This window comes from Neopsephotus bourkii, unplaced genomic scaffold, assembly GCF_033783945.1.
Source record: "Neopsephotus bourkii isolate Nb327-2 ecotype Australia unplaced genomic scaffold, CSIRO-AGI_Nbou_v1 NB_450, whole genome shotgun sequence".
NCBI lineage: Eukaryota > Metazoa > Chordata > Aves > Psittaciformes > Psittacidae > Neopsephotus > Neopsephotus bourkii.
The window spans coordinates 723,341-749,748 of record NW_026900952.1 but is presented as its reverse complement, the minus strand read 5'-3'; the positions used below and the strand labels follow the sequence as shown (position 1 = coordinate 749,748).

Below are 26,408 nucleotides of genomic sequence, written 5' to 3'. Positions count from 1 at the left end.
CAGGTATTTAACAGAGAGTAATTTGTGACAGCAGAGAGCTGCTGCCACCACAGTTTCCCAACACAGAGGCTCAATTACCTTTGCTCGTGCAGCACATTCGTGCAGCAAAGAGCTGAAGTACTGAGTTACTGAGTCTGTCAGAGAAACCCCTGTGAGCACCCTAGATGCCCAATATCACCCAGGGAAACACACAGGCTGTGCAGTGGGATGCAGCCTTGTCAGCACCATATCCCTGAAGCTCCTGCTTGCCTGCTCCACAACCTGCGTTCAGCTTGTAGCATGTAGCTCCTTAACGCCACATTACTTGTTGAGCAAGTTCTAGCACATTTTTGTATGTATTTTATCCCAGTTCTGTTTAATGTTTTTATCAACAATCTGCATGATGGGATTGAATGCACCCTCAGTAAGTTTGCAGACAACACTGAACTGGGCAGAAGACCTGATATACTGGAGGATACAAAGGCTCTTTAAAGAGACCTGGACAGGCTGGATCAATGGCCTGAGGTCAATTGTATGAGGTTCAACTAGGCAAAGTGCCAGGTCCTGCACTTAGTCACAATAACACCATGCAACGCTACAGGCTTGGAAAGAGTGACTGGAAAACTGTTTGTCTAAGAAGGACCTGGTGAACAGACAGCTGGATGAGCCAGCAGAGTGCCCAGATGGCCAAGAAGGCCAAGAGCATCCTGACTGATACAAGAAATAGTGTGGCCAGCAGGACCAGGGCAGTGATCATCCCCCTGTACTCAGCACTTGTGAGGCTGCACCTCAAATCCTGTGTTCTGTTCTGGGCCTCTCACTACAGGGAAGACATTGAGGTGATGGAAGAGGTCCAGAGAAGGGCAACAAAGCTGGTGGATAGTCTGGAGAGAGTCTTATGAGGAATGGCTGATGGAACTGGGGTTGTTTAGTCTGGATAACAGGAGATTCAGGGCACATACCATTGCTCTCCATAACTACCTGAGGTTGGGGGCCAGTCTTTTCTTTCCAGTAACAACTAATAGGATAAAATAAAATGATTCTATTATTGAAGACCTTTCACCCTCCTGACCTCCCCCGGGACCCTGGTGCCTTTGCTCTGCATTGGCTCCCAGGCTTGTGCAACCACAGCCTGGCAGCCCAGCTGTGCAGGGACCACCAGCACTGGCTTCCACACACTGTGTCTCTTCCCTGCACCCTCCAGGAGCATGAGGTTTAGCTGTGTCTTTGCAGCAGCTACAGCACCAGAACAGAAATGGGTTTCAAAAGCAATGGGCAGAGAGACACCTACCCACCCAACTCACAACATGTGTTCCAGCGCATATAGCTAGAGCTGGTTTAGCCAGGCATGGTTTGGACACATTTATGCCACACCATGCTGTTTGGATTTGGGGAAGACTCAGCTGCATCCCCATTGCCCACCTGCCCTAGGGTTTGACCAACTCACCCTGCTTGCAGGACAAGTGTGCAGGCAGGCACGCTGGCTGGCACTGCCCACCCCATGTGAGGTTCTCTGCAGCATGTGCAAGCCTGGAAAGCCCCACAGCTGCCCCACACAACTTCTTGGGCATTCAGAGAAGATATGTAGTCAGAAACAGAAGTAGAAATGACAGGTTCCCCACTGCTGCCGGTCAGACTGAATTAAGAGCATGGGGTCAGGATCTAGGCTGAGGAGTGCCCAAGCCCCAGGCCAGCAGCTCTGCTGGGGATGGATGCTGGCAGGAAATCTGATCAAGCACCAGAAAAACCTTCCCGATGAAAATACCATGCTGATGGTAAACTTCTGTCAAAATATTCCTCTCTTACAAACCAACTCAGGTAAAAGCATGTTTTGCTCAGAAACACCTGACAGGCTATACTGACAACACTGCTGTAACACCTCTGCAGCAAGTATCATCACATCTGCACAATATTATTGTTATCTACACTTTGTGGATGACAAGTACAGCACACTAATGGCACACAGATCTCTACCAAGACTCTGGGAGACCTCTGCCTGGCTTTATCTTTGCTTGCGGGTACATCAGGTCTTACAAGACTTTGCATCGCCCACAGCATCCCCAGGATGTCTCCTGTGCACTCCCAAAGACCAGGTGCAAGGAAAATTGAATTAATTCAGAAGTTAACTGCAATGAGAGTACAAAAACCTCCTCACAGTCGTCTCCTGGAGTGGCTTCATGTACTGCATGTGACATCTCCCTATATGCTGATTCCCCTCCAATGCACCTCTGTTACTCCCTATGCTGAGGACTCAGCCCAGCTCAGTGTCCATAGGTAATCTCACACCAGTTCTGTTGGCTGAAGCATCTTGCAGGCATCTGAGCACTCATGTCTGCAGGGAAACACTGATTTATTGGGTCCAAATAGGAAGACAAGGCTGAAATATTCCTAACTTCCATGTGACTTGAAAACATTAGCCTTTCTATGAAGGTTTGCCTTCAGATGCTTTCAGTTAGATGTTTTTTTCATGCAGTTTGTGCCAAATATTTTTCCAGCTTGCAGTAATGAGGATTTCTTGTGGGAAAGTGCCATCCTGTGGCTAAGTGTGAAACCCTGACTGCATCATGCCTGAAAACTTGTGCCAAGCAAAGCATCCTCAGACAAATGTAATATGACTACTAAATACACACATAAGTACAGTCATGCTGCAAGAAGACCAGTTACCCATGTCCTATCTCCACTGTGTTTCAGCAGAAAATCCATGTTATGACAGCCTATTGTATCTTCCTGATTTTCTGGCTTCCTTGAAGTTTTACCAGATGCTTCATATTTGTTAGTTGTTATTATTCCCTGCAGCACAACTTTTGTTATTTTCACCATCAACATGGTCTGGCTAATTCCCAGATTGTGGAAGTTGAAGAAAAGAACACAAAGAAGCCAAAACTAAGCACCACCTTGCCAAACGGAGGGTTTCAGGAGTTTTCATCTCAGACCAGAGCAGCTGCTGACAGACCTCTTACCACACCATGGGCAGCAGCGTCCTCCCTCAGGGCTCTGCCACAAGGGATTGATGGGGAGACACCTCATACACCTGCCTGGATACACAGAGATGGACACAATTTTGCCTTCCCAACTCAAGCCAATTTAGCAACCTCTCCTCCCCTGGGCACCAAGCATGGCTCAGGAAATACATTATCTTCAGAACACCCACTGTCATTGCCTTGAATCACTAAATTTTAGACATCAGTACATCAAAAATACCTCTCATCATACCACTACACTGCTACAAAGTATCGAGTCCATGTTTACGGGATTTCCATCTGAAAGAAGAGGACATCTTATTTTAATCTGATCTCTATATTTGTTTAAAACTTAAGTCTACCTAAGGTCAGAACATTTCAACAAATAAAATGCACTAAACCGCCCTAACAATGACAAACTGAGGGTTCAGCAAAGCCTCTCTCCGAGGCTGCCAGGACTTGCTAAAACTATTTCCAGCATCACCTTACAGCAGAGGACAACATCCAGTGTATGTGACCAAAAGAAGGTGTCAGTCAGCTGGGAGGGCTCAGGAGGAGCAGCGTCCAGCCATGCAAGGAGGAGATCTACATACAGCTCTGCAGCTCAGGGATGTGTACTGAGACTGAACTACCAGCAGCAGAGGCAGACAGAGCTGCAGAGCTGCTCCTGCCGTCCATTTATTTCACTCCTTGAGCATAGGAGTGACAGCAGCAGTGAACGGCACAGCTGTGGGTTGTTACTGCTCTTGCATTCCCAAGCTTTTAGATTCTGCCCTGTGGGGGAATTTGGGTCAGTAAGGCTGTGCCCATGTTCATCCATCCCCTTTAGCAGTGCTGCGCTAAGGCCCCCAAAGGCATCATGCAAAGCAAGGAGCTGCTCACCCCAACCAGACAGGGAAGGCAGAAGAGAGAGCCAGTCCCCCTGTTCACTAGTGAAAAGGGATTAACCACCCAATTCAAAATCAAAGGAGATGGAAACCTGGGCTCCAAATCATGAGATGCAAGCTTTCTCCCAGGATTAGTCACATAAACAACAGGACCAGGGAGAATATTTATCGTATAGCTTAGCAACCAGGCATTTAACAGGGAAGGAGAGATGCATTTAAGCCCCTGCTCCAGTTAATGTTTAGAAAACAACTTCAACAGATGTTAAAAAAAAAATTCATCCTGGATGCCCACAAAGCAGGGCATCTTCTGGACTTTGGGGAAGTGAAAATGGCTTCTTCTGTGCTGGTCTGACTTTCAAACAATACACCTTTCCTGACCTTTCTTTAATTCATTGAAAGAGCAACAAACAAAACCCCTTTTATTTTCTCAACCATCAGTCTCTGTATCAATGTCCTGGGTTCAGCAGTAGCAGTAATTTTTCTCCTTCTTAGTAGCTGTGTTTTGACTTTCAGCCTGGGAACAGCACTGATAACAGCAATGTTTTTAATTGCTGCTCAGTTATGTTTACTCTAATCAAGAACTTTCTGAGTCTCACGCTCTGCCAGGGAGGAGGAGAAGCCAGGAGGAAGCAGAGACAGGACACCTGACCCAAACTAGCCAAAGAGGTATTCCATACCACAGCACACCATGCCCAGTATATAAACTGGGGGAGTTACCCAGAAGGCCCAGATTACTGCTCAGGTCGGGCTGGGTATCGGTCGGCAGGTGGTGAGCAGTTGTATTCTCTTCCCTTGTTATTTCCATTATCATTATTATTATTGGTGGCAGCAGCAGTGGGTTTGTGTTATACCTTAGTTACTGGACTGTTCTTAACCTATGGGAGTTACATTCTTTTGATCCTCCCCCCCATCTCTCCAGGAGCAGGGGGGAGGAAGGCAAGGGAGTGAGCGAGCGGCTGTGTGGCTGACCGAGTTTAAACCATGACAGTCAAGCACTACATCTTCAGTTTCTACGAACTCGTCACTGTTGTATTCTCTGGGTCTCTCCAGCAGAATGTGCACCCAATCTCCTCGTCAAGTTGTTAAGATATTAAACAGAACTGGCCCTAACACTGAGTCCTCTTGGAATACCTCTTGTGACGGGCTGCCAACTGGATTTAACTCCATTCACGACCATGCTTTGGGCCTAGCCATCCAGACACGTTTTTAGCCAGCAAACAGTACACCCTCTCTCAAGCTACTCACCTCACCCATCCAAGCCACAAGCTGTCAGCTCCCTTGCTACTCTTGGGTGAATCCCCTCTGGCCCCATAGACGTGGGTGAGAATAAATGGTGCAGCATGTCACAGACCATTTCCTTTTGAATTACGGGTGCTTCATTCTGCTCCCCAGCCCTGTGTTTCGGCTCATGGGGTAGCATACCCAGATAACAACTGGCCTTACTACTAAAAACTGAGGCAAAGATGGGTTTAAGTACCTGAGCCTTTTCCTCATCCTTTGTTGCTACGTTTCCCCCACATCCAAAGAAGGATGGAGATTCTCCCTAGCCCTCCTTCTGTTGCTTATGTATTTAGAGAAACATTTTTAATTGTCTTTCTGGCAGTAGCCAGATCAAGCTCTAGTTGGGCTTTGGTCCTTCTAATTTCATCTCTGCATAACCTCACAACATCCTCCCGAATTGCCTGCCCCTTTTTCCAAAGGTCATAAATCTTTTCCTTTGTTCCAGCCCAAGCTCTCTGTTTAGTCAGGCCACTTGTCTTCCCTGGAGGCTCATCTTTCAGCACACAGGGATAGCCTCCTCCTGCACCTTTAATATTCCCTTTTTGAAGAACATCCAGCCTTCCTGGATGCCTCTGCCCTTTAGGGCAGCCTTCCCAAGGGACCATCAGTCAGGCTCCTAACAGGCCAAATGCTGCTTTGTAACATCAGTCCTATTAAGTCCTCCATTATCCAATAAGCATACGACTTTGTGGTACCTTTGATGATTAAGAAACACCAACATAGCTTTTTTGCCAACTCATGTTTTGACATGCATGTTTGGATGGTTCCAGCTGTCATTCACCACATCCCACAGGCACAGCTCTGCTCTGGCTTCACCCAGTTCAGCAGTTAGAGATGCATGCTGCATCCATTCCCTGCTCAGGTTGTATCATAGAAACAAAGAGAATTAGGTAAAGAATTTTGTGTATTCTTGGGATGTTAGTTACTAACAGAGCAGGATTTTGAAACCAAGAAAGGAAGAGAAAAATAGCTAAATTTATACATGGGTGCAAATTGCAATTGCTGCCTCTATGTTATCTCCTAAAAAGGAACCTTAGGAAAAGCAAAGCTGTGATTTGCTTTTTTCTTTAAGCACTTGCCTTTGCAATTAACCTTTTAGATGCGTTAAACCCAGACCAGCACAGAGCAATAGGAAGTACAAGTTTAAGGTGAGCAGAGGTTTTTCTGAAATTGCTTTTTATTCACACTGTACAGTGTCTGATCTACATGATCCCTGGGATGACCTACCCACAGGCTGCTCAGTCCCTCTACCACCTTACCAGTAACAGCAGCTCAGGTTCAGATCCGGTGTTACAGGTGCAAAACACATATGTGAACCATTCCCAAAGAGTTACTCCCAGTGCACAAGACTGTAACTGCACATTGTACCTGGTGTGTCCAAGTATTTATGACCTCCATTCAGTCCAGGTCATTAGTGGGAGCTCTCACAGAGTTTTCTACTTCTCTAACACACCAGAGATCAGCCATGGCTGTACACCTCCCTCTGAAATGATCTCTACTCCATAAAAAAGAAAAAAAAATTTAAAAAATAGAAAACACCTAGCAACAACCCTCCCACTTATTCTACAAAAAAACATCATTTTAGGTTACAGCTACAAGAAAGCAACTGGTGTAAGGGCATAGGTTCTTCGCCCTCCTTTCTCTTCTACACAAATGACTAACACAAGCTTAAAGCAACATTCTTGGAGCCTGGGGAAGACTAACACATATTGGAACAAACAAGCATAACAAAGGACTAAAGCTCCTACATCCCTGACTTTGAAATTAATGTGCAGATAGCTAGACAAACTGTACGCGTCTCACCTGAGCAAGTCAGACGACACATGGGCTGCTCAGCAGCACTTCAGGCACATATGTCACCTTTCCCAGGAGCCGAGGTCCACCAATGAGGCAACACTGAAACAACACAGCTTTTCTTTGGAGCATGAGATTTCTAGTTCTGCAGGCAGGATCAAGAGCTCAGTGCAAAAGGTGCCTACAGCTATCCTCTGCTGCTTAGCTACTTTTATTCAGTTTTGGCATCATGGATCCCTCAACCTAGGGAAAAACCTCCTGGCCTTACTGCTTATCATAGCAAATTTATGATGAAAACCCCAGTACCTGCGCTTTTCCCACTCAATACAGCTGGAATGCTAAATACAGCTTATCTTACACTTGCCAGAAACTCCTGTTCTCAGCCTGACAGCTTTCACACTCAAATGTCAACTCTTCCATCAAAGAGCTCATAAATGAGCTGGCTTGTTTCCTTGACATACCAACTATTTTTGCTAATCCAACTATGGTTGTACCAGATACACAATAGAGCTCTAGATGGCTCCCCACCACTGGGCAGTGTGTATTTCTATGAAACACCAACCTAACACATGCCTGAAGCGGCCCTCTCCTGCAACAGCCATACTGCTGAAACAGTACATGAGAATGGCCTGTCCCTCACTGTCCACCTAATCAAGAACAGCCAAATTCTGAACATTTGTATGCCACCACTCTCCAATCCAGACACCTGCTTGCAGAGCAGATCCACCCAGCAGCCAAGAACAGGCCATCTCAACAACCTACAGCCTTTAAAGAACCTGTATGAAACCAGCTTTGCTTAGAGTCTCAGACATGTCTTGGAGCTTCCCCAAAGCACCTGTGACCACTTACTCGGCTCCTGCACCCCAGCTCCCACCCCTTGGGCTCCTTGTACCTCAACTGAATTCTGGTAGTGGATCTTCACTGACTGCCTCAGATCATCCAAGATGCAGCAACAGTGGCCTGAACACAACAGTAAAAGGAATTGGGGGGGGTGGGTTCCAAAAGCTCTATAAAGCAGAGCTCCAATTACACCTAGGGCTACCTGCAGTACAGCCTGCTGCTAAAACACAACCAGGCCTGTCTCTCAGCTAAGACCCTATCTTCAATACCTACATATTCTATGCATCTTTGCACATCATCCTAGAGATCTACATGTACCTGTGTGTGACAGGAACTCATATTCACTCCTTTACTTTACATTTCCTCACTACACTATATACTTACATGTCAGGAATCAAGAGTTTTTCAAGTTTTCAAACTTTACTTTCTAGAGGAGAAAACCACCACCATGCATTATTTTCTGGCCACTGCAGTGTATCAAGAAACGCAGTCTCTAGAGCATGATACAGTTGCAGAATTGCAGAACCAGATGACTGTTGGAAAGGCACAGCTTAAATTAACTTTATTTTACAGACATTTGCCTATCAGTCTTTCTTATCACATGAATCAGTCAGCAATTATAACTCAAGAAGTCACTATTTGAAAAACTCTAAAAAAATAGTATCACTGATAGGGAGATGTTAATACAGTTCTGTAATGCAATTACTTAACATTTTCTTGTTTGCACCAAGGTTGTATTCAATTCCAGCATGTGAAATTTTATCATGCAATACTTAACTGTATTTACCCTCATTTTGGAGTCTCATTTATCATGCTTTGAAGCAACTAGAAGCTCTAGCAAGTGATAAGCTTCTCCAAAAAAGATCTGAGGTCTGAGGCATCTTTGCAACTCAGAAGAAGGCAAGAGATCCCCCCCTTGTGGTCTCCTGCATAAAAACGTTAACCACATTGTGAATTCAGAAGCCTATGAAGAGTTTTCTTTCATCAAATATTATCAGAAATTGTAAGTAATTCCATTCAGTAAATGGAGAGTTCTTCCTAGAAAGAATGAGAAGGAGGTATTTTTCACTTTATTTTTATCTACATGGTATTTTCTTGCAGAAAAACCACACAGATTTAGAATGCAGCGCTGTCACCTGTATACCCCCCCTTAAAAGAAAGTCGTGGGGAAAAAAGTTACAGAACAAAGTAGATGAACAGACCTAACAATGGAGGAGATGTTAGGTTTATATAGGCAAGTGCTATCTATATGAACATATAAACTGCAGTTCCAAAATGCTCACACTTCCGTTTACACAATGCACATAATGATCTCTACTTTACAGACCAATCTTACTCTTCAAAAGCCATAGAGGATATGTAGGAACCCATGCTCCTCACTTCCCAAGTAATGAGATTAATAAGTCTGACACAAACATAAAAAGAAATTTTGTGCCTTTATTGGAATGGTGTTAGGCTTTAAATACACCAATTTTGATAACCTGATTATTTGGTTTAATTAGAAATGACACTACAGAACTGCAATACTGGTCCAAAAGTCTTGTCTTTACTTTCTTTTTTTTTTTTTTTAAAGCAAGAAATAGTATGAAAATGCACCAAGTAATCAGAAAGCACTAGCAGGCATCGGTTAATCCAAGATACTAGCTTCTTAGTTCCAAAAGCACTTGCACTGTATGGAACCCAGGATTTAGACTGGTCATGATTTGCAAGAACTAGTTGCATGAGTCATGACTTTTCTGTTTGTTTTTTTTTTTTTTTAATTTACTTTCAAGTTGGTCACTGGTAAATTTTTTTCCTCAAATATTACAGTTTAATTCATATTTTTCCTCAAAGTATAAAAAAGTATGAAATATAAACAAGCTCCTGCATTGCACCCATGAAAGGGTACAATGGAAGCATTAGAGAGCTGACTATCTACACACCATCAAATCCCATCAAATCTTGGATAGTTCATTAATATACAAAATATCAGGGCACAAAAAGAACTAAAATCCACTTTCTTTTTTGTTACGCACAGGTTCAAATAATCAATCTAAAGAAAAAACATGATCATTTTGGCTTTCCACTACATCCGCATATTGAGACACTTATTAAAATAATCCTGCTTAATTGTGTTTGGTCTTTTTCTTATTGTCAAGTCATGTTTGTTATTTTAATACCAGCCATCAGACAAACAAGTAATCAGAAAGACTCCTCCTCCTCACCACCTCCCTACCCCTGACCCCTCTGAAGTCAGTTTTAAGACATAACTCCAAACACAGGGTTGTGACGACAGATGCTAGGACCAATCTCTTCATAATCTTTTTTGGTATGGCATACTTGGTAGAATTCAGGCTGTAAAGGAAAGCAGAAAAAAAATTAATCAATGGTACATCCACCTTATTTAACAATACTAACATTTACAGAGGAAAACAAAACGTCCCAGAGATAACTTGGTCCTGAAATTAATATTACAACATGCGTGGCTAAACACCAACACAACCACTGTACTTCACCACAAAACTAGAATACACTATTTAACAAATCACACAAAGATGTAATTCAGCTTTTCACATGCTCTTTCAAATCTTTACTGTTTAATGCAAAAACTTCAAAGGGTGCAGGAAGGGCATGTTTGCTACCTGGGACCTATCAGAATCCCCCGGCTACGTTTCATATAAAGTGAAAGAGATGAGAACTTCAAAAGCGTTTCCTCTGTTTTATAACTTACTGTGGAAGCCAGCATTGACCCTCCAAACCAAACAGCGTATCTTTGCATATGGTGCGTGATGACTTGTACATCAATGGGCTTAGGCTATAAAAGAAGAAAAAAAAAATAAAACCAAATAAAGGAACAAAGTAAATTTTGCTGGTAAAAACTCCACCTTTAAAACAGGTGTACATTCCTCGTTTACTTTTCCCAAATTAGTATTTCCTTAAATGCTGAGTAAGTAAACTACAGTTATAGCATTAGATTTTCTCTTGCACAACCTAGACTAAGAAATAGCTTTTGCTTATAAACTGCCATTTATTAACTTCATCAGGCATTAAGAGATCCTTGCATTCACACCGTTTTTTTCCCAAGAGCTCCACTACAGTGTTCCTTTCCAATTATCCACATTCTATTTTCTGCTGAATTTCTTGAGGGACTGTATTTATGCAGTTGTAAGAACAGATCCATACTACTTAGCCTTTTCCAAAAAAACCTACTTTAGAAAGCTAATTTTTAAGGCTTATATCATTATTTTAGTTGCAGATTGAAAGTTTACCTAGGACTAATACTGTCAAAATCATGCTTGTCAAAACTACAAAACTACTTCAGTGAGAAGTTAACCCCTTCCCCTCCGTATCCACACAAACCTTAATTCTTTACTTGTGCTTATCAAAAATGGCAGTGTATGTAAGTTTCAGAAAGTAGTAATTTGTTTGTTCCATTAAAACCTGCCAAAACCTGAGTGATTTGAAACAGTATCTAAAAATCATTTGTAGTACACCTACAAAATTCAAGACAGCGATTACCTGCAATGCCTAGTACTCTCAAGAAGGAAAAATCACTACAGTTTTCCTTATTTATATCCTGCTTCCTTACTACTAAGTGGTAAAAGTACAGTTAGAAGAACTGAGAATAACCTACGTGACTTGAACCAACGAATTGTACGTAACTGAAATTTCAGAGTTGTCTGTATGGTATATTGGGAAGCTACAGTGAGGGTTTTAAGGATCGTTTGGCTTATCTAGCTAGACTACTAAAAAAAAATAAGAAAAATCATTTAAACTTTGCCTTAAAAAAAAGGACTAAAAAAAAACAAAAAACCCAAACTACAAAATAATCTCTGAATATCTTTTATGTATGCAGAGTCAACAGAAAAAATGTGTAAGATCAGAGATCAGAAGCAGAAAGAACAAATTAAGGATCGTGCAGTTTAGTGAAAACAGAAGTCATTTCACACAATAATTTAGGGTGGAAGGGACCTCAATATATGTCTAGTTCAGCCTCCTGCTCAAAGCAGGATCAGCTGCAAGGTCAGAGGAAGTTATTCAGAGCTCTATCCCAGTTGAATCTCAAAAGCCTCCAAGGATGGAGACTGAACTCTCTGGCCAGCATGTTTCAATGCCTGATCATCCCCACAATGATTTTTTTTTTCCCTTTTACCCAAGCTGCACCTCTTTTGTTTCAATTTATACCTGTTGTCTCCAAGCACACAAAAAAGCTGGGGAGTGAGCAATTGGTTTTATGTAACAGGCGTAAGACCCATCCCTTCATTACGTGTGACTGATTCAGTTCAGCTGTAAGGGTCAAGCAGCACAACCTCATACCTGAGGAAATAAGTACTGTAGCTTTCTACAATTAAAGGTTTACAGAAATACCTTCCAATAGCAGTCTAGAATATATGAATCTCTGAAAACCTTCTGTAATAACTTTAAATGAAAATAGACATTTTAGCAAACAGGGACATCTTTGCATTATGTTATTGTCTCATTTTCCCGGGAGACAAGGGAGAGAAAGATGTTTAAAAAACCAAACAAAAAAACAAAACAAAACAAACCAACAACAACAACAAAAAAAAAAAAAAATCAAAAAAACCCAACCAACATTAGCTTCAAGAACTAACCTTCAGTCTGCCACCACTAAGTTCTTCACTAAGTTTCAGTCTGGCATCAACAGTTCTTTTCAAGTCTCGCTGTAAACGACGACCAAAGTCCCTGAACATGGTTGAGCCTCCGGAGAGGACAATATTCTGTTTTGAGTAACAAAAAGTATTAACCACTTCTGAAAACATAAGCCTCCAACTTTATCCAGTTCTTAAATTCTCGATATCTAAATACAGTTTTTAAAACTACGGTTAACAGGTATGCTTTTAAGTTTTAAATTATCTAACACTTAAGCACAACAGAATATAAATTCACAAGGAGTGTGTCACACTAAAATTGGCTGTGCTTTAAAATCCATTTGTATCTTAGTACATCTCACTTCTTTCGCTCAGTTTTGTTTCCCTTATTTAAGTAAGAGTTTGAGCAAGGAAACATCACATTTTGAAAAAGCGTAGGTGGACAACATGAAGCCTTCTGCATATCTAATTTCTAGACTAATTCCTAGAAAAAATTGTTAGTTTTGTTTATTGCAGTTTTTTAACTAGAATTTAAAATACATTTTTAAATATAAAGTACAGTCGTTCTAAAATGAGTACAAAAAAATCATTATAGCTACTGACCTTATACAGGGGACGTCTAACATCAATGGGACAATTCTGAATAACTTCATCTACTACTTCTGAGATTGGTTGCGTGAAGTCAGGATTAGCAAACTACAATTAAGAATACAATCAAGACAAGTCAGTATGTAGGACCACATATTGCAAAGGAAAAGGAGTAAGGAGAAAAAGGGAAGAGTCATCCTATTATAACAGAGATGTCATGAAAACTAATAATGGAAATAGTTGGCTAATTTAGCTGCCATTTATAAAAGGTTTAGAAAGAATAGTAAACCTAAAGTATCTGTTTTGCCAGCTATTTTTTCAGATAGCTTTTGCTAACGAGCAAAATAGTGTAACATGAAAAAAAGGCTGTAATACGAGAACATAGAGGGACTAGGGCAGCAGGAGAAGGCTTTATTCTCCTTAAATTTTTCACTGGAAGAGAGACTAAGGGTATAAAGGCAAGATGACAGAATATCTAGAAACTTGACTTTTCAGACAGATAAGGAAACTGTACAGCACGGTAAGACCTGGGAATTCTATTGAAAATTGCAAGAAGAAAGTATGGAGATAATAATCGATTTGTTAAAAGTTTCAAATATAGTGCTTTGTTTGGGTATCAACCTGAATTTGTATAAAGATTAATAGTGATCAGGAATCAAAGACACACTGACTTATAACAAAACTGGTAGCTATTTACAAGTAAGGAGAAATATAAGTTGGGATAACCATTTCTGCACAAGTTTGCAAATATGATTTATATGCTATCATCTAAAATGCACCTAAACCAAAGAGCAAACAATTCAAAACAACTTACCTCAGGATGGAAGAAAATCTCTGGGCCCAGGAATCTCTCATAGCCAACATCAATGGTAAATTCTTTCTTTGATATAGCATTAATTCCAGTATACTGTTTAATCCACTTTGTACCATCTGTGTCATACTTGTTAAATTCTTTTACTAAGTCAGGACAAACATAACTAAAGCGTTCCTGAAAATTAAAAATGTATAGTTAGAAGCATGTTCTCATCTTCTTGTATAGCAGAGAAGATTGCATGAACTTTAAAAAGTGTAGTAATTTAAACTTTCCGGAACAAGAGTTTTAAACTGGCAGTTACAGAACAGGATTTAAAAATGGCTGATCTGACATTTACTGTATATAGCTAGATAATGGCTCTGCTACTAAAAATCATTTCTGTGCAACAGTGAAAGCAGCACATAGGCTAAATTACTTTTCTTCTATTTTTCCTCCGCACTTATACAATGGCAAGAAATGAGTTCTAAAGTATATTGAAGTATTGCCATAGAAACAAGGTTTAAGTGTAATTTAAGCTGAATGTCTTTCGGAATAGCTTTGTACTACAAAAAAAGAACATATCAACATTCAGAAAGAATAAAAAGTAATTAAAGCTTTTTACATTAGATATCCCACTAAGCACATTTCCTGCTGAATAGTACAGTAGCAATAAAGGAGGGGAGGAGAAAGGAGACTACAAGTGAAGAGTGAAATTCGAGGCCAAACTGGTCATAACCCAACCATATACCTCAAATTTAAGGCATTTCAGGTTATTATATTAGACATTTTTGTATTACTTAGAAACAGAGCACCATTACTTGGAGGGACAAGGATTTTGAGACAATATTGTGTTTTAAATATAGATATCAAGCTCTGATTTAATATAACCTTAATGTCTGCAATGTTCACATTACCTTCACTGCTTTAGCTGTTTCCAAGGATTGTTCAGGAGGAATTCCTACTTCTCGCTCCCTCAGCAACTGCTGGATGAAGTACGTTATATCTCTCCCAGCAATTGGAATGTGTTTGATACAGCTGCCAATCACGTATCCTTCAGCCTATAAATAAAATTAATTGGGAGAAAGATACTGACAAGAACTCGTTTCAACAAAGCTTAGGAGAGGGAAAGACAGACATGGAGTCTAAACTCCTATTAACTACCTGCAATTGTCGAGATTGAAGCCCTTTAAGATTGGTTCACTTCATTACTAGAAATCCAGTTCTTCAGTAGTATTACTTTACACGTTAACATGTTTCACTTTGTATTGGTTCTTAACTCTTACAAGGTTAAGAGGAACAGAAAGGTCACTAGTACATAAGGCAAACAAACAGCTATACTCACTATTCCTTGGCTTTTATTTTCTCTTCAAAATGAGGTTACTCTTACCAAAAAGGTCAAATAACCTTGTATCATGAAATATTATTTTAGAATAAATAATGTGGCTCTGTAGTCACAGCCACTGATGTAAGACGTTACAATCCACATGAACCAAAATTAATTCTCTGAAAGCAGGGAGAAAATTCATCATTTCAGCATATTAACTGAGACTGCTTAGAACATGAGACTGGCCCATACTCATCCATCAGTCTACACTTGTAAGTCAAGCACATCATGAGGACCAGCTTTGGAGCATTAAAAATATCTGATCTAAATATAGAAACCAAAAGGGTTCAAGACTGGCCTTCAACCTTGCCAGATCTGCGATGTCCAAACAGATGAAACCAGGTTATCACACCAACACTAAATGCTCAAAGTTTACTATATACATCTTACATCCAGAGAATCACAGACTGGTTTGGTTGGAGAGGACCTTAAAGATCATCTAGTTCCAACTAGTTCATATCAAGAGCTCTTTCTAACTTAAAAATAATGTCACAAAAAAAAAGTGTACTCCTATTGCAGCTTTGCTACAGAAAGAAGCGCCTGTTAGCTCCTCTTACGTATTTCATTGTAAAAGTGGTATGTTACTGCCAGTTTGTTCAATATGTTTAAAAAATCCAGAAATTAAGCAAACGTCACTCTGCAAAGGCGCTAAATGCTTCAAGTGATACAGAATACCTATTTTTATTTCAATTAAAACAAACCCAGACACAAATCATAAGTTCAGCTGTTCTAAACAGCAATCTGAAATAAGTCCAATTAAAAAAGTTTACATACACAAGGTTTGAAATGTCAGTTGTTTCCTACATCTTATTAAAAATATGCCATCTTGGATAGCAATCTAAGCAAAGATTTAACCACTATATTTCAGCAAGATTAATAAGAAATTGCTACATCGCAACAAATGTTCTATCACCACCAATGCCACTATTTGGTATAATAAATCATTAAAAAAAATATCAAAGTTACTGTGACATGATAAAGCTTTGTACAGATTTTAATCCTGAAAAATGTAATCTAATTCATTTTGAAAAGAAAGATGCACCTGGTGTGTGCAGATGCATTTAACTTCCCAAGGAAAGATGGGCAGAGACATATTGCCAGCCGCTGAAATACACAGCTGTTAAATAATGATAGCATTTCAAGTATGTAGTTTTGTAAAAGGAAACACATACCTACAGCAAAACCAATAACTTTAGAGTTAGGAAACTGCAGCTGGAATTGTTGATTACTTACTAAAATATCATTTGATCTAATTAGATTTTGCATTTAGTAACTTGATATACTGGAAGAGATACTCACTAATTAACCTTAGGGGTTGGTTTTTAACCAGTCAGGTAGGAACTTTTTTCTTTTTGTTTGTATCGCTGATGCATGACAGCATACTACTAAACACTGGTCAACAGATGGAGAAAAACTGTAAACAATACTGCCCTCACAGATTTTTGTATTATTTTCATTTATATACGATTTGACTAAATTAAAAATGTTTCCAAACTCTTATCTTAAAGATCATATTCACTCCTACCAGCAAAAAAAACTGGAAATATGATAAAGCAATACAATTTCATTGATTACTTAGCACAGCCTTGGCAAATCACCTCTTAAAATTAAGTAATTGAAAGACAATATGGCCTGACAAACTCAGGGTGCAGAGAAGTTCTTCAAGAGTTTCTGCACTACAAAATAAGCAAAACCCCACACCCCTAGAAGTCATCTTACATTTCTTAAGATTCTTAGCTATACTTCGTTCTGTGTAGGTGTAAACTTCAGAAGTTACAGGACAAACTGTTCCCCCCTGAATTTTTCTATGGTTTTAATGTATACTTACCACAGGAATAACATGAGTGACACCATCACCACTGTCTATAACTGTGCCAGTCAGTGTTCGTTCTCCTACTTGTCTTGACGTCCAAGATGCAGCTAAGGCAAGCACAGCCTTGTAACAGATCACACACAAAAAGAACCTTATTAAAAGCACTGCATTACAGATCCCACCTCTCGATACCCCTCCCAGAAATACCCAGACTGACACCCTCATGGCAATTTTCAGCATAGAAATTGATTTAATAATATGTGTGCACAATAGCTTACACAAAAGGCTACATACATGTAGTTTCTGACTCCTGTCTGATGCTTTTTTAGCCATGTTCAAGTATCTACTTTGCTGCTTCATACTGAAAGGGATTCAAATCTTGGCCTAATACCATTATTATGATGTGGTGTGTTGGGGTTGCTTGTTGGGTTTTGTTTTTTTTTTTTTGTTGTTGTTTTGTTTTGTTTTTTATTTTATTTATGATGCAACAGATATTATACTCTACTACTTAAGACGCTTTCTTTATACAGGTAACAAAAGAATGGTACCTAGCTAACAGATCACAGAATCAACACATCACACATGTAGTGGTGAAACAGCTAACTAGAAGTACATAAAAGTATCCCAAATACCACTCGTACAGTTTTCATAGCAAAATTAGATTTAGTCTGAAGCCAAATACTGTCAACAGCCTTGTCCTTACCTGAACAGCAATATATAGCCCTGGAACATTAAAAGACTCAAACATGATTTCAGCAGTATATTCTCTGTTTTCTGGAGTATTTAATGGAGGCTCAGTCTGTGAGAGAAAAAGAGAGAAAAAAAAAAAAGTTTTAATTACATTCAACTCAAACCACCCAACTTTAAAAGGTGAAAAAAAAGTCACCAAATCTTAAATTTGAAAGAAAGATGAGTCATACCACAATAGCATGTAAATATAGTAATGTGCAAAGGGTGCTTTTAAAGGCAAATAGTGCAATTAAGACAATCTAGAAACTCCTCTGACAATAACAGAATTGATGCAAATTACATTCCAAAAACGTGATGATTTCAGCAAGAACAGGAAAACAGAAGTGCAGTAAGAAGATTATAGTAATTACTGCTTAGGATTCTACATTGAAGGCCCCCTTTGTGGGTTGGTTAGCTCATTACAGCTTTTCACTTCACCTGAAGAAATCAAGGACTATCAATCTAAATATATCAAAGGATACAGTTTAGCATATTTCAAGAATGACAATTACTTTAAAAATTTCTCTGATTCATTAAGGAAAAAAAGCTGGTTTTCTTCAGAAGGCAATCACTAAAACAAGCTGGTATGCTCAACTGTGGAAACGTACTCAACTGAGAAAAGGTAGCAACAACATACAATATGCTGTGATAGCATGCTATAATTTTCATTAAAATAGCAAACATACTTAAGTCATTCATCTGAAAGAGCAATTTGGTTAGTGCTACTGAATATTTGAGGAAAAAAAAAAAGTATCACTCTTCCATTACATAAACTAGGTAGGTAAAAAGAGGAGGTAGCCAGCCTCTTCACAAAGGTGATAGGACAAGGGGACATGGAGACAAACTGCAATGTGGGAAATCTTAAACAGGTATTGGGAGGAAAAAAGGTAACATGAGGGTGGTCAAATATCGGAAAAGGCACCCCAGAGTTGTTATGGCATCTTGATCATAGAATCATAGGATCCTTGGAAATATTCAAAGCTTGGCTGGACCTAATTAGACCTGCTTCAAGAAGACTGTTGCTTAGATTTCTTTAACAAGTATGGTCAACACCTCTAATTCCAAACTTGCTCTATAAACATCGTACTAGAACAGACTGCCTGTTTCAAAGGCTTTAAATATAATACTGAGGAATAGCAGACGTTGCAGAATAACACTGACATTGATTCAGATCTCATCTGCCCAAACACAACAATCAAACTTTCTGATTTATGTGAAAAAAAAAAAAAAAAAGACAAAATTTGACTATCAAGACACATCATCCAAGTGGCAACATTGCAAACCCAAAGTAATTACAATTTACATGTTAAGTCAAAACACATGGGTACTTTTTTTGCTTCAAAAATGTACACTTAACCATTGAATTCAGTGGATAAATGATAAAAAGAAGTGATGAAGCAGAGAACAGGAAAAAGCTTGCAGTTCAGACACTGATGTCTTTAGAAAATTAAAGAACCTGGATGGGATAAGCCAGGTCAGGCAAGTTCCAGGTAATTTATATATTTAATTTGCTTTTCAAGATAAACATATTTAAGAATTATTACATAAATAAGCACAAATTACTTACTAGTTACATGCAATTTCACAAGTAGCACATAATTTTACCTACCAAAAGAAAATAATGATCCTCAGGTTCTGCTCTTAGATACTTAAAGATTACTTGCTCCATAAACCTCTCCATCAAGTCCCAATCTTCAACTATACCATGGCGGATGGGCCACTGTTGCAGAAGAATATCAAAATAAAATTGGGAAAAAAAAAATATAATAAAAAAGAAAAACAGTGTTTTCAACTCCAGTAGAAGCATATGATCCACATATGCGAGAAACATTGCATTATGTTTTCCCTGTTCCAATCTGACACCTATTCGAAACTCAGATTCCAACCTTGAGCAGGAGAGACAATAAATCAAGCTCTAAGTACAACAGAATGGAGGAACTGGGATAAACCAAAAATTCCCCCTAACCCAAGCATTCCGACTTTGACACTGCTGACAGAAGATGCCACGGAACATGAAAGAATGTGATATTTCCGCTTAACATTCTCCCAGCCTCCCTTCACTTCAAAAGAAACAGATAATCATATACTGTTTTGCAAATTCCCACAGGCTCCTGAAGGTCAACAAAACTAATACCAAGCCTTATTTTCCATTAAAATAGAATTAATAAGAAAGTAAGATTAAATTTAACCAAAAGTATTCTTATGCTGCTGCATACAGTGTATCTACTGCTTCCTAAAGAGTACTGGAAAATCATTTTAAACATTTCTCTTAATACCTTGGTTGCATAAGTTGGTTTTTCTATTGCTTCATCCCCGATAAAGAAGTCTAAATCATCAACACCTTTCAAAACCCTCCTTTGTGCTTGGTCGACCACTTTTGCTGATTCTTTGATAGCAATACCTTTAACAGAGAACATAGACAATACTGGGATCATATATCCTGCGCTAAAAAAAGAAAACCTCAACATTCAAAAATAGTAACACACCATAATTGTATTCATCCTTTGTTTCAGGCACAAGCACTGAAAAGCTACAGTAAACACAGGTAATCTGAATTCCAACCATAAGAAAACACAGCTAAGATTTATAAAGTAAAACAACAACAGACCTAAATACAGATTTAATTGTTAAGACACTCAATGTGTATTATCTCCCTGACTGCATTAAAAGAATCACTGACACAGTAACCCTACAGATTTCATTTTATTCAAAAAGTGTGCTGATTTTCTGCACACTCTGCTAATAACAATAATGTTTAAAAAAAAAAAAAAAGGAATCAATTTGTATAAACTGTATAAACAGCAAGAAAGAAAACATGTTGCCATTATATAAATGGATGTTTTGCTTCACTTGCACCAATTTGATTTCTGGACATACTATGAAACTGAGATATGGCACACAAAAGGGACCGACTAGCAACTAAATAAACAAAAGATATACAAAAGAAGGCAGGAAGAAACAAGCAGGAAAAAAATGTAAGACATAGAGAAAATGAGTATTGGGCAGAAATAAAAGGAGTGTTTTAAAAGAACAGAAACTTGTACGGTTACCTGATGTACCTTTAGGTACTTTGAAACAATTTTCATAAAGCCTATGTTTAATTTCTCCCTTTAAATCCTACTCTTATCCTTAAGAATAGGATGCAGAATTTCATTTAAGACAGATTATCTCCTTCTCCTCAGGAAATAACTGGCAAAAGTTAAGAGCGTGCATTGTGGCAATTTATTCCTTCCAGGGTAATTACTCATCAAAAATAAAGAATAAAGGATATATCAAAAAAATACTGGCTAAGGCTAAACATAGGATACTGGAAAGATGAATTGGTGATTAGATACCACAGGAACACAGATATTCCCTTTCCTCAACTTTTACATCAGCTCCTAGCTACCAAGGTTACAGTGCCAGCAACATTTGCTCTATTTTTTAAAGTCTTACTACTAATTGTTTTTAAACACAATTCTTCACACAAACAAGGAAATTTATATATATAAGAAGCACTAATATTGTTCTCAATTATTCAAAGGCTGTGATCCAAAAGCTCTTTCAAAGGCAGAATTATTCTGCTAATTCTCACCTCCAGCAGGAATTTGTTTGCTGTCAAATTTAAAAACTTTATGAAAACAGTTGCTGCAGCCTCAAGCTCACCAGGCACAGGGCAGCACAGCTACAGCATTTGGAAATCAACAGCATGCTAGGGTAAAGCACTGTTAGTTTACTGATGCTCCCCATCTGTCTCTCTTCCCATAAAAAGCAACAAAAGCAGAGCTGTGCAGTCAGAGAAACTAAAACATTGAAAGTTGTGAAAGGCTGAACAGGATAAGCAGAAGACATTATTTTGAGCTCTTCAGGAAGAAAACTGAATCATACTGTAACTTCTGAAGCAGCTTACAGGAGAGCAGAGAGGAAGCAAAAGGCTGGAGGAAGCCAAATATCATGGCCAAAGGGGAGGAGGGAGGGAGGGTGTAGACAGGAAGTAGAAGCTAAAATTGTTGGGAAGGAGATGTCACAAGGCCAGTGTTTGCTGCAAGTCAAAAGAATAATCTTGTCAAATATTTTTCAGGTCATCATTACAGAGCTTGCACGCTTTGGGGAAGTTTTTCTGTCCAAATGCATGTTATCTTCAAGAACTTTCAAGTAAAATTCCATTGCTCACCACAGGATTATAGAAGCTTTCAACTCAAAGTGGTTTCACCCTGTTACTAGACTAAAACAAGGTGGGAGCTCTCAGTATTTTTCTGACCTTGAGGCTAGCCTGTTCAGTCCTGGTTTTTAAAGTCAGAAATGAGAAGGAAACAACTTGAATCAAGAATCATATCCTGAAAACACAAACAGAAAAATAAACATTGCTGAAATCAGAGCTAGGCTACTGCAGTGCCTGAAGGCGGGCAGCACTCCAGCAGTGTATTAGAAGTTCTGCCTTTGGTTTGCTTGGCACAAGACATAAGAACTTTTAGAAAAAAAGACTACTTCTTACATCAAATCAATTTCAGTTGTTTAACCACTACTCAAGTACATTTTTTTTCTTTTAAAGGTAAAGGGCCATTAACATGTAAACTAGCACAGATAAACTGAAATAGATGACAGATCAAAAGAACTACAGGGTAATGGAAAGAAGTTGACTCCTATTTTAACATACAGCAGGAAAAAAAGGATTAAGAGAATAAAAATTGAGCAAAATTAACAACCTGCTGCAATCTAAAAAGCAGTAAGGGAAGAAAGCAGTGAACCCAAGTTTCTTCAAACTCCCCCCCCCAAAAAAAAAAACCAAAAAAAAACCCACACCTTGGACTAAAATATTCTCATTTACTTCATTTTTCAAGCAAGCATTTATCATCACTACAGAAGCATATTCAGAATTAAATCATGAACACAACATAAAGAGATAAGAGTTTGTTAAGAGCAGGAGTGAGATAAGCAGCAAGTGAACAAGGTTGAAGGAATGCTGCTCAAACCTGTTTAACAGAAAACATTTTTTAAAGAATCAAATCGTTAAAATGCAACCACCTTTCCTGGAAGTCAAAGGAGAAACCAAACCATGTTTGTACTGGGGATAATATTAAGGAAATTAAAGACATCAACGCGATTTGAAAAGATCTATTTTTCTTTTTTGTGTAATTTTACTTTGAAACTGGGTACTGCTATCCTCCACTTTCATTTCTGCAGTGTGGATTATACCAGTGCTATTTTATTTCATTTGAGGCAGAAGAGTAATGCAAACTCTTGCAGTTAGTGTAATTATCTAAATTGTATTACAGTACAAATGAGAAAAATGTCTTTTTCATTAATAGAACTGCAGTCAAAGACCATTTCAGCTGTAGAAGCCTCGAATGTAGAGCATTTTTTTTAAATACACAACACTGTACCAAAAACCTGTTCAAAAATCTCATTGACCCCCTTTCTCTTGGGCTCCAATAGCATCCCTGTTGTACAAATTTCTCTGCTTAATGATGTAGCAGGTCATTTTATTCCAAGAATTTGTTTAAAGAGCCATCATATCTGTTCTTTTTTGGAACAAGAAAGTGATTTCAAATTAAATAAACCAAATTTGAAGATGCAGAAAAAGTACGGAAACTATCTGAAATTTAGTAATCATTTGTCCATTTTTAATTTAAAGACTGCTATGAAGTTTATGGAGCAATGTAAGGGTTTTTCCAATGGCTCAGTAACTTTTTTAATCTAATGTTAAAACTCGTTTTTGTATGAAAAACAAAACTGCAAAGTATATTTGCTATGCCACTGAGATAAATCAAATGAAGTTCATCTGGAAACCGAAACAAATTAAGAACTACATATTAAAAGATAATTTGGAAGAGATTGAAAGAATTCTCCCATTTGTATAAAATTTGTATAATACATTACGGGAATTAACTTTAGTTTCCATGACAATCGCTTTTTGGAACATGTTTTCCAGAAAAATTAACACAGATCCTCAACTACCAAGTTCTATTTCACAGTGACTACACTGAAGCAGTATTAGTTCTAGCTCTTTTCCTGTTGCATTTACAAGGAAAACTGGGTGTACTAATTATTCCTTTTTACCAGGATGTAATATATGATTACTTTGGCACAGATGAATAATGACAAAACGCCAAATGGTGTAGGAGGTCAGAAGGTGAAGCTTTTCTAAACAAAGCTGATAAGAGTTCCACTTTCTAGAGTAGAAACGTATCGCTTCAAGCAGGAGAAGCGGTTCAAAAGACAGGGAGAAAATAAATAAGCAATTTTACAGGGTGGGGAGAAGTGTTCACTTTTTCTATTTGCAAAACAGTAAATTAACAGAGCTGGAACACTGAAAAATCTTTGTCAAGTGTAACAACTTACACCCTGAAGATATTAAACTATACATTTGAAAAATATTTTTTCTAGTTATAACCAACTGAACCTGATAATCCATGAACAGGGGAAGAGCCTTCTGAGAAGTAAATATAGCCATGCTACTATATTTTAATTTTATTTCAGTTTCCAAAAAATTAATTTCACTTCATGTATACTATTTTAATGAATGTATGTTTCTAAATTGAGTATCCATAGCAAAACAGAACAGAGCCACGCTATCACCCTGTGTCATCACTAAGAGGTCTTTTCAAGCTGCTCATTTTTAACTGTTTTTTTTCTTTAACATAGCAACTCACAGAAACTCTAAGTAACTTCAGCATTCATACACAAGTAACAAATACTTACATGAAGGAATAATGAACTGGGGTTCAGTATTACCGGCATATCCGAGCTTTGTATACCTACAGAGACAAAAAAAAAAAGTTAGGTTTATTATTCAATACAACAAATACCAAAGATACCTTCAATACCTTCCTTTCTTAACAAACACACCCCTCTTCCCATACCAGAAAGACCCACTGACTTTTAAATTTCCTGGTTTTCTTTCTTAAAAGGTAAAACAATGCTCCCTACCACAAGTCAAGTATCCATGCTTTTATTCTAGTAAAATTTCGTCACAGAACAGAAAGTACATAATTCGTTTTGTCAGTGCTTAGAAGAATAATTTAGAGTCAAAGTAGTTCTTCGCTACTCAGTAGTTGGCATTTCTACAGAAATATTTTCATGTAATAAGTGTCAGTGGAGGAAGCGTTTTTGCAAGTGCTAACTATAGCCCACAGACTGCCAGCTGGGCATGGGGCAGGCCTGGCCATCATTCTTCACAAGCATTTCCCAAGATGTCCTATTGTAGGACAGCTGATAATGACAATGGTAACAAAAGAAACTGCATTTAAGAAGTGGAAAACAGCCTCGAAAATGTGTTTAATAAGACTAAGGAAAGTAAAAAGGAAAAGAACTACAAACCTTCACCCACCCAGTTTCCAGAATATGCTACGGATAGATATATCGTTTTCATTGTTACAAAGAAATTACATTGCAGTCATGAGAAATAACCACAAACTCAAGGTACCAAAACTATCCTGCTGCCAGACAGTTAACAGCAGCACAGGCAAATTCTAGAACACACAGAACAAAATGCATACTACATTCAAGAACACGGCCTACGCACAAGTTTTCAACACAGACGTGACAAAGTTCTCATTTTCTTTACACAGACAGCTGTAATAACTAAATTAGCACCATCAGCAAAAGCATGAGACACTGTAGTAACACCTCTACAGCTTTCACCATTCTGACATAAACCTGGAAGACCTTAGGCAGTATAAGGTAATTTTAACTTCAAGAATCCATACATTTATTTCAGTAACACAGCAAAACACCAGGCAACAAGTACAGAGTAAGAGGCTGGTTCTTAAAAGCCAGAAGAGGAACGCCGCTGCAGTAGGCCTTGCAGTGATGCCACTGATGCAAGTTCACAACTCGCTCCTGTGCGCACTAACACCTACACAATTTCTGTTGCTGACATTAACTGCACACATTATTGCTGGGTGAAGAGAAACATATCCTCGGAAGGTATATTTCTCTCTGAATAACAAAGTGTTTTAAAGCTGCAAACCTGTTATTGTCTGTCATACACTATTAACAATCCAGACTTCCTACTGACCAACAGAAATATTTACTGAAAAAGAAAACATCACCACCAAAGTAAGGTAAACAACGGAAAAAAGTAAATACCAGAAAGAATTCACATCTTACAAAAAGATCGGCAGTATGCACTGTATGTGCTCGAACTCTGGATGAGCAACTGATTTTGCAGACACCAGATACAAGATATTTTTAATTTTCTTCTTACATTTCTAGTTCCTAAAAAAAAATAAATAATCTTAACAATTGCACAAACTGATGTTCCTATAACCCATCATGCAAAATAAAACTATTCACTGTATCTATATGATTTTAAGAGGCTTTCAGTGCCAAAAGAAAATTAGTGAGAAAACCAGCAAATACTGACTCACTCCCTCTACCTTCCCCATGCAAATTATGAACTGTGCCACACAGATAATAAAGCTACATCTACACAGGGACTTTGGAGCCTGAAGGCTACATAAACCTACAACTAGAAGTGCCTTAACAAGCTAAAAAGTAAAGCTGTTTGATTATTAAACTCAGTATTTCAAAAGCTAAACTGCTGCAGGTAACAGGCTGCTTAGCTGCTTGTGGTGTGGGAGACTGCCCAGTGCACACACAGAGCCAGCAGACTGAAAGCAAAACAATCAAATGAAAGATGCATTTTACATAAAAAGACCATATTCAGACATAAAATCAGCGTATCTAAAAATACTATGGCCCACTCAGCAAGAAGTCTCCTGACTCATTTAAAGAAAAAAAAAAAAAAATCATACTTTTAGGCTTCCCAAAAAGGAAAAAGAAAAAAC

General features: G+C 38.6%; 1 protein-coding gene across 2 annotated transcripts in view; it reads right to left on the bottom strand.

The window, feature by feature from the left end:
• Positions 1-9,158: 9,158 nt before the first annotated feature.
• The window catches only part of ACTR3 (actin related protein 3), a 33,247-nt gene continuing 15,997 nt past the window's right edge, over positions 9,159-26,408 (bottom strand). For both annotated transcript variants that reach the window (XM_061349570.1, XM_061349571.1), the window contains exons 2-12: positions 24,319-24,374; positions 19,914-20,038; positions 19,247-19,357; positions 17,612-17,707; positions 16,924-17,031; positions 14,626-14,769; positions 13,733-13,906; positions 12,934-13,026; positions 12,334-12,459; positions 10,452-10,535; positions 9,159-10,075 (exon numbers count right to left, since the gene is read on the bottom strand). In XM_061349570.1, the coding sequence (XP_061205554.1) occupies positions 9,980-10,075; positions 10,452-10,535; positions 12,334-12,459; positions 12,934-13,026; positions 13,733-13,906; positions 14,626-14,769; positions 16,924-17,031; positions 17,612-17,707; positions 19,247-19,357; positions 19,914-20,038; positions 24,319-24,374 (1,213 nt within the window). In that variant the 3' untranslated portion in view covers positions 9,159-9,979. The remainder of the gene's footprint in view (positions 10,076-10,451; positions 10,536-12,333; positions 12,460-12,933; positions 13,027-13,732; positions 13,907-14,625; positions 14,770-16,923; positions 17,032-17,611; positions 17,708-19,246; positions 19,358-19,913; positions 20,039-24,318; positions 24,375-26,408) is intronic.